General features: G+C 29.7%; 1 protein-coding gene across 1 annotated transcript in view; it reads right to left on the reverse strand.

The window, feature by feature from the left end:
- Nucleotides 1-9,648, reverse strand: part of LOC106469826 (activin receptor type-1-like) — a gene marked incomplete at its 5' end in the record, with an annotated part of 14,884 nt that extends 5,236 nt beyond the window's left edge. The window contains 4 exon segments of the mRNA XM_013930338.2: nucleotides 2,976-3,106; nucleotides 8,024-8,225; nucleotides 8,227-8,274; nucleotides 9,268-9,648. Of these exon segments, the coding sequence (XP_013785792.2) occupies nucleotides 2,976-3,106; nucleotides 8,024-8,225; nucleotides 8,227-8,274; nucleotides 9,268-9,648 (762 nt within the window).
- Nucleotides 9,649-9,888: the final 240 nt, after the last annotated feature.

A 9,888-nucleotide genomic window follows, 5' to 3' on the forward strand; every position in this document is an offset into this window, starting at 1 on the left:
ATAATCTTTTGAAAAATACTAATTATTAATCGGGCTGAGAGATAACTGATAAAACATCAATGCTAAGCCAAATTAAATATAGTTTGAATTCTTGCAAAATATATATATATATATTTTTTCTAAATTAATATTAATTTTTGCACATGGAAGACATTATTTTAATACATTTAACCATAAAAATATGTTCTTATTGAAAAAACAAAGTTCTAGCTTGCAAACTTTGATTTCCATACTTTATTCTAAACAAGAAATTAATAGAAATTCAAAAGGTTTTAATTTTTATCCTTAATTCATATCATGGTCCTACATAGATATACAATACTGCTGAGAATACATACACCATTTTGTTTTTTTCTGTACTCACAGTTGACTAATGCCTTTAGTTTATTCTTTTGGCCAAAAATGCTTTTTTTTTCCATAGCTCCATACAGCATGTTAAATGTTTTTGGGTGGATTAGAATTAATATTTAAAAGAATACTTTTGAAGATATATTAGAAGTATCTTAGGAAATAAATTTTTGATTTAACCATAACAAAAAAATAATAAAGTCCTCCATTTACAAAAGTAATTTTATGTCAAAATTTAATATTTCCTCTACTAAGTATTCTGAATGTGTATTGGCCCAACTTAATTTGTAGAATACTAAAACCTTTTTCTATGCCAGTTTTATGCTCACAGCCTACTTGAATCAATTTTAAATTCTTTCATTGTATGGATTCCATGTAAGCCACAATACACCAGAAGACACTCTCTCTGCAACTCCAGTCCCACACATCCTGAAAACTCACAGAAGTTTTAAACAGCAATAGTTCATAAGCAGAGCCATAGTGTAGATCACATCAGTACTGAAAGTAGGGTGTCCTTGTAAGACCTAGGCACTCATCCTTATATCGTGTTCACAAAGAAGGGGCTTGGCTATAAGGTTTAGGCCTCATTCTTTTATCTTGTTCAAAAAGAAGGGTTCAGCTGTAAAGCCTAGCTTTATCATTGCATCATGTCTTCCTAGGAGCTCAGCATAAGGCAATCATCTATGTATCATGTCTACTAACAAGGAGCTTGGCTATATGACCTAGGCACTCATCCTTATGTTGTGTTCACAAAGAAGGGGCTCAGCTGTGAAGCCTAAGCCTCATCTGTGTATTGTGTCTACAGATTACCCTTCTTGTCTAATCTGGTTCAGTAAATATTCAGTTAATACCTTGGTGATTTTGCAAAGTCATACTGATCTGTTTTATGCTGCACCATGACTTGCATTATTGTTCTTATCATTTCCACTCAGTTAGTGAATTGTTTTAAAATGTACTTATTAGTATTTCTGAATTTTTAACTTATGGAAGGTTTTTCTTTAAAATGTTCTTGAATTGAAAACTGAATATGCTTTAAATTTGAAGTATAATCATGGATAATGCAAAATAGCATTATTTTCTTCAATTATAATTATATATGTTGTTTCAAATGATTGAATATATTGACTAAATTTTTGCTGTTATGAAAAGTTGTTTATCAATTAATTCAGTCCATTCTTCTGTCCATGTTTGATAGCTTTCATAATATGTTAGTTATTTATTTTTGTTTTCTTTCATATCATTGAAACTGTTTACATATTCTAGGTTTTTTTTGAACAAAAGTGTACTGATAAGACCTAAGCCAAAATGTAAATCTTTCTTGTCAGTGTTGAAAATCTATTCAATATCAGAACTGAAGATGTCATTAGTTGTAAGTAGCAACACAATTTCTACTGTAGGAAGCTTTTGTGTAACATTGAAGTCAACATTTATCCCCTCCTCTTTCATACTTCCCAAGTCCATTAACCTTATATACAGATGATACTTTCCATACGATTATTTAAACAACTCAAAGACACATAAGTCACGATAGATTTTCACAAATGGTGTAGCATGAATTCCCATTAGTTCTTGCATCTTGCAGAAGACTGGCATTTTCACTCAGATGTGTCGCTAGATACGTTGTCTTGATAGTCATTCCTTAATGGAATTCACTATGTACAGGGATAATATTCAGTGTACTGGAGATAGCACATTAGCTGGAAAGCATGCAGAGTTCACCTTGGAATATTTTTTCAACTTTACAGATGTTTAACTTACAATTACAGTTGTACCCTGCAAACACTGTAAATCCCTTACAAAACCTTCAAAAATATGCTCTGTACCATTTTTTACAATCTTGTATCACTGGTAAGATTATGATAATAAATTGCCCAGACTTTGTTATAGACACTTGAGGGTAGACTTAAATTTAATCCAAAGTAATGACATACATTAATTATCATTTTTACAGCTTTTGACTGTGGTCTTTTTTCAGCTACGTATCTTGGGAGAAGTTTGTTATGATGGCACTTTGTTAAACCTTAATTTATGTAAGTTATGTTGTAGTTCAAAGGTAACTTCCTACTTTATCCATAATAAACTGCTATATTCTTGTGTTACTTTCAGAAACGAGCTGTTCAACCTTCTCTACAATCTCTGGGGTTCAATGGTAGCCAGCTGTGAAGCAACCATTTTCTCTTCCCTGTAGTGATGATAACTTCCCTTACTTTACTGATATTCCTTTTCTTTGAAACATTTGAAATTTTAGCCTTGTATGCTTTAACAATCATGGAATAAGAGAGTTTTGCATCAGAAAGCCCTACCATGTAACCCTCCCATAATGGGATCAATTTTAAGCACTCCCATACTTACAGTACTTCAACTGAATTGTAACAAGGGGGTCAGGGTTTTTAACCATAGGCAAAAGGGATAGCTAAGGGAAAATGATTGGATATGGAAATTCTTACCATCTATTGTGGACAATCCTCTGTATAACTTATGTTAGCGTTTCAGAGAAACAATTTAGTCTGTATTATTTTAAGTTTTCTTTTTAATAACAAAAAATATATAGATGTCATCATTTACCAAAGCTAAAAATAATATATATATATTTTGAAACTAGACTTAATAAAACACAAATTTATTACTGGGTCTGAGCTCCAGCGATTTGGGATAACTGGTCTTTGTTGGTCAATGCAAACAACTTTCTTCATGTCCTCAAAGCTGGGGTCAGATGGCACCATGTCAAAGAAAGGAGGTCGATATTCTTCAGCAATACCTATAGATATATAATATATTAGTGCTGTTGGTTATAACTTCATAGTAGCCTTTTCTCGCAATTAAAATTCCTTAAAATATTTGAAGTCTATAAAAGTTTGGAACAACATTTCAGACAAAGGAAAAATATTAAGTTCAAACAAAAAGTTGTGAATGTTCTTAATGAGAATTTTTCAAATCACCCAATATATTTTGATCAATGTTATTTTATATATTTGCTTTAACAAAATCAAGCATCAACAGCTAAAATTTATAAAGCTGTTTTTACATTCAGAGAGAAATCAAAGATTCATTCATAAATTAAAAATCTTAAAAGTTCTTCTTAAAAATAAAATCATATCAATTCTGTTGAAAAACATCATTATTATTGCAATAAAAATGAACTTACTCAGTGAAACAGTTAAGGATTATCAGAACAAGTTTCACAGTTTTCTATACCATTACAAAATTTATCCAAAAGATAATATCATTTACAAGGTCCCTTAAAAGTGACTACTTTTACAAGTGTAATGTTGGTAAATTAACAAATATTTTTATCATGTAATGAAAAATAAAAATAAATATTAACGATTGTAGTTTTTTCATCAACTTTTTATATACTAGATTCATACACCTATGGTACAAAGACTAGAAGATAAAACACATATGGTTACAGGAACTTATATGACATCGCACAGTACAAAGTAGTGAGTTAAGGAAACAGTTTATTTTGATGTCAAACAATAGATAACTTAATGCCATGTTACAAGTTATCCTCTGTAAAATTTCCATGATCATTAACTTGATTACTTTCAAACTTTCTAGTTTGGTCTTCAGAACACACAGAAATCATTTACTTTGCTTGTGTGTTAAGACCACCAGATGCAGTTTGATGGAATTGGAAAAATGTATTTATATGTACACACACACACACACTTAATGTTTAGCCTTATCTTGATGAAATATTAACAGTTACTCTTGCACCATAGCATTATAAATAATGAATGATAAATATTATCATTCCAGTTATTGGTACTTTATTTCACATTTTTAATGAAACCCATTAATTTAATAAAGGACAATTTGTTTTTTGTTAATTTTGTTTTCTGCAGTTTTCGTTTCTACCAACAGTGTTAAAAGATAAAAAAATAAACAACACAAGTAAATATGAGTAACTGGTTTTGAATAGCTTTGGTTGCTTTTAAACAACTTCAATACAGGAAATAAAGAAGATATAAGATCATGAAGCATTTTAATTTTCCAGTTACAATCCATAGAACAACTCAAATTCTTACAATTTGAAATATCCAAATATTGTGTTCAAAGTAGAAATCGTGAGCACGAATTGAAACACATTTTGGTATGATCTAATAACTTTCATTGAACACACCTCCTATTAAATGATTTTGGAGATATTTCTTTTATAATACAGTCTTGATAACTGAGCAATACTGACCTACCTCAGATTTTTCATTTTCCAGTTAAAAAAAAAGCAAAGATAAATCTAATTTGTAGTTCAAAGAACTATTAATTTCAGTGTTTTAAATTGTTGTTTAAAACAAAAAGTAACAAATATTGATGTAATTGTTGCTTATTAACAAGATTATCAGTAAGTTGATATGAAATAAATGTGAAAAATCCTTTATTTTATACAGTGAACATTTTATAAGTCATAGACAAATGATGGGGAATCATATTCATGTTTTATAACAAGTATGATACTACAGTTTGGGTGTTTAGGACAACCAAGGTCCTCACATACAGCACTGATTTTTAATGATAACCACAACTAAAAGTTATAGTTAACCAAGTTACAGGAATAAAACAAGCTTGAAAACTACAGCATATACATAGTATGTAAAGGACTAACATCAATTACTTATTTAACTGAATGTATATGATTACGAAGGATTTACTGTAATTTTAGTCTTATCACTATCAATATATTCCACATATATATATTTGAATGATTAATCTCTTATGAAAAGTATGGAAAATTTTAGAGAATTCTGTGGAAGGGTTCTGTGGTTTCAACAATGTTTTAAATGTTCAGTACAATTCAGCTTAAAACAACTTTAAAACATTAAATACACCAAATATTAGAATGAAAACATGACTCTTTCATTAAATCCAATTTTACTACTTTTTTACAAGCTTATGGCCACTGTGATTTAAGATCTTCTGCTCCACAAAGATTTAACTTGTACAAAGAGACCCACTGTAACACAGGATAACAAGAGCGTATTATATACCACATGCAAACAACAGACAGTGTTTGTAGCCATAGTTTAGTAACTAAGACATAATACTGTACTTACAGGTTCACAGATGAACAGTGGATTATTCACAAATGTACTTATTGTACAGTATTTGTGCAAACTTGCTAATTAGTTTTCATCTTTCTGCTTAAGTAAAAAGAACAAAAAACATCAAATAAATATTTTTTGCTTGAAATAACTGCAAGACTTTGTAGTAGGTGACTCTTTCTTCAAGCTGGGGAGGAGATCTTGTGAAATTGCATAGTAATCTTAATCACATTTTTCTATGTTAGACAAAAGTTAACAAGTATCATAAGGAGACAGTGTTCACAGATACAAATCTTTAGCTATTAAATTTTTTTTTTACAATATTTCTTTGGCTTCAAAGAGGTAGTTCCCAAAGAAAAGTTTTAATTTGTTATTTATAAGTTTAATTGTCCTTGCTGTGCAAAGAATTAACTCTTTCAGCACGGGCTCGGTCTCTGGGACTGACTTCGTAACCATTTTGTGCTTGTTATAGTTTTCATGCTATAACTTTTAAATTAGTAATCATATGTTCACAAAATCTGGCAGATCATCAGTAAACATTACAATGCTTTCATATGCAAAATATCAGATATTTTTATTAAGTCTTAAGGTTTTTGAAGTAATGTTTTTCTCATGCCTTTTTTCCTTTTTGCATGTTGGATAGGCAACATGCAAAGTAATTTTCATTTTAAGATTAAAAATACTTTTATGCAACAGAAAATTTTCTACTTACACATGCAAAATCTTTATCATGTCTGGATAGTTATCAAACATTTTTTAAGAAAAAACTATATTTTAGATTACTTTTACTATCGAATGTCTGTACGGATTCAGTAGCTTTGACAGATCTCGTAACCATCATAAAAAATTAGGAACTAAATATAAATTATATATATTTCGTTCTTAAATGACTACAATGAGTGCAGTGATTTTCATGTTGAGATTAAAAATACCTTTGTTCATCTAAAATTGTAAAATTTCATTTGTGTAATCTCTAAAACCTGCCAAAGAAATTTCAACCACTTTTTTCCAATAAAACTTTATATTTTATCTGTTATTTTCTCTACCATAACTGTATACAGGGTTGGTCAATTTGACCGACCTTGTACCCACCATAAACAAATACAAAGTAATTTTAAATTATCCTTTTTTTCTTTCTAGAATGACTTTAAATTGTAACAGGAAACTACAGTTGTTTATCCTAAACAGCTTAAAGTTTGTAATGGTATACATTTGTTTATACTTATATTTTATTGATTTATTGCCTTTAAACCATGTCTAACTAATAATCCTGACACACATGCTGTAAATCACTTGGCAAATGTGTAGCTCTGATTACTATATCAAATTACATAATGCACAAGCTACTCATAAACATACCTCGTAAAGAATTTTTGTTATTATTATTTTTCTTTATCTTACCTTATCTAACCTAACAAGTTTCTAATTTTTACATTTTAGTTGCTTTTATAATAATAATAATAATTAAAGAATACACATGAAAAACAAGAAATATAGTACTTATGTGGGTCTGTTTTTTGTTTTTTTAGCTATCGACTGTCAATGAAACTCAAACCTTTTTTTTTATACACTAATGGTACTACTACAATAGATAATTAGTTATTTAATTAGATGATCCACTTAAGAACACAGAATAATAATAATAATACACAAAAATAAACAATGTCCTATAACTATCATAATTTTTCTGGCTTTCTAACTATGTGATAAGAGCCTTTAAATTCAGCTAACCTAGTTGATGTGATTCTCATGAGAACAAATTAGAAACTGAAATGGGAAATAGACAATTCCTTCTACAAAAAAACATGTTATATAATACTTTATTTGATAGATTAAAACTTTGGCTTTCTGTTGGTATAAATAATATATTATAAAACATAAGAGAGAACTATTGAAAGAGAGGATGTAACATGCAGGCTTAGCAAGTGGGTCTGATTTTCTAGTTTATGGCTCCACAAGGTTAAAGGCTATAAAAATTATGCTCTGCCTGAGTCATTTCTATATTACAATGAGTAATTTACATTAAATTCCATATCTCAGAGGGGTGGTATATAATTAGAGAAGAGGTAAAATCTACAGAGCAAATGTCACAATTCTCATACTAGAGGAGATAGAGGATTTTTTTAAAATATTTCTTTATAAAATTAAGAACTTAAAACACGTATAATATTAAAATTTGACTTATTATCTACATTTTGATGCCAAGTTAATTCATATACCATTATAATAATGTAGTTTTTTGAAAGTCTTTTAAAAAGTCATGACATGCACACTTTGACTTAACCATAATCAAGAGGGTTAAATTGCTTTTACTCATTAATCAACAGATATAATGGATTTTAAGCATACAATCAAATCAAAACTTGCTTAGAATGACTAGCAAATTGGTTAAATGTAAAACCTTCAGAAAAATCTGAATCAAGTTTTGGCCAGAAATGAAAGGCTGATGAAACATCAGCAGTAGAAAAGCCTAAAGAAAGTTTCACAAGGTTTTGAGTCAGAATAAGTTCAGTTGGTATATACAAATACATCTTTACAAATTTCCACAATTTTCACTATTATCCTCACTAAACAGAAAGATAAACTTACTTTATAATCAAAACAAAAAGTCACCACTTAAATTAAAATCTTACCTTCACTCAAGCATTTACGACACACTTCCCATATAACCAAGCCAAAGGTATAAATATCCACTCTTCTGTAAGACTCAAAAACTGAAGTGTTTAGTGTTTCATCCAAAACTTCTGGAGCCATGTAGCGTTTTGTTCCAACACGGTAGTTATGAGCAATGTCCATTACTCCAGTTGCCTGGGTGTGAGTGACAGCCAGTCCAAAAGTCAGCAATAACACATGTTCCATTGTTTTTCACAAGAATGTTTTTGGTCTATGAGAGGAAGAGTAACAGTATTTCTAAAACAGTAACTTTCCCTTTCCCTCCTACAGAGTTTAAATAGTTATTCATATAAAAACTGTTGAACTTTTACGTCCAATACTACCTAATGCATTCTATTATTTCTAAATGTTGTGGTATTGTTTTTTGATTTCTAATACAATTTCATTACATCACATTAAAATCTTCTAATTAAGTAAATAGCAAAAAATGCAAATTTTTTAATGCTGTTTTAAGATAATTAGTAATGTCATATGAAACAACAGGTGCTCATCCTTTATTGTACCAAAATATTAAAGATTTCAACCTATTTCTAAAAAATCATTGAAACATCAACATGTTCCTGTGTTGTTTACATTTGTACATAAAATATATTACTTCTTTTTTAAAACAAGTAATTTGAACTATCTAAGCTTTTCCATTTCTCTTTTTAAAAAAGAAAATTTACTAAATCAAGAAACAGATGTTAAAATATTTATGGTGATTACATTTAAGTTGTATTTTATTCCAGCAATAATACATCTTGCTTTCAGGATCAGTTACTCAAGATCAATGACTCAATATACAAGATTTTCATGACACCAAGACTGGTAATTAAACTTCGTGGCAAGTGACTTAAGAAAGATTTCACCAAATAAACCCAATCATTCATGGAGAAATGACAATTATACAGTTCAAATGTAATAAGGTGATGGTAAGAAAACTACTTTAGAAAAAACATGTACATAACTGACAACTTAAAACATTTAAAATATACAGAGTTTAAATGGGTCAATCAAAAATCAATCTGCAATTAGGACAAAGATGACTAAAATGTGCCACTGCATTTGTTTATTATACCAGAAATACTAAGCTTAAATTACTGAAAAGGCTACTTATTCTATATAATACTAACAACACTATGTATTATAACATTCAAAGTGACAGTGGTAAAACCCAATAATACACAATTTAACCTTTTTGAAGTTTAATGTTAAAACACTTTACCTTAATGTCCCTATGAGCAATGGCCGGTTTTCCTTGTGTACCAAAAATCTCTGTGTGCAGATGGACGATTCCCGAGATGGCAGACAAGAGAATGATCAGCATTTGGTACGTAGTCAGATCAGTTAGGTTCAGATAGTCATAGAGAGAGCCACGTTCATGATAGTGAGTAACCAACCACAGCTGTGTGCACGAGTTATGAGAGGTGACGTCTGATCCAATGAAACCTAATATGTTTTCATGACGAAGCAGTACTGTACTGTAAATTTCTGTTTCTCTGGTCCATGATGCTTCATCCTTTGAGAAAAAAATCTTCACAGCTACACTTTCTCCATGCCAAATACCCCGCCACACCTCTCCATATCTTCCTTTTCCTAAAGTTAAATTATTTATGTTGAATAAATCAATTATATTAAAACTATGTATAAATACACATCAAGTAGTCAGATTCAGCAATACAAAGTTTCACCCTGTTTTTACAAAAGATGAGTTGAATTATGAAATAGGTTAGAGAAATGGTTTGGAAAAATTATTTTCCAGTAATGTTAAGATAAGCTGATTGTCTCTAAACACTTAAATGAATAAATATTTTAAATACCCATATTTTTTCTTCCCTGTTATCAT

The sequence above is a fragment of the Limulus polyphemus genome, unplaced genomic scaffold, assembly GCF_000517525.1.
Source record: "Limulus polyphemus unplaced genomic scaffold, Limulus_polyphemus-2.1.2 Scaffold3673, whole genome shotgun sequence".
Classification (NCBI taxonomy): Eukaryota; Metazoa; Arthropoda; class Merostomata; order Xiphosura; family Limulidae; genus Limulus; species Limulus polyphemus.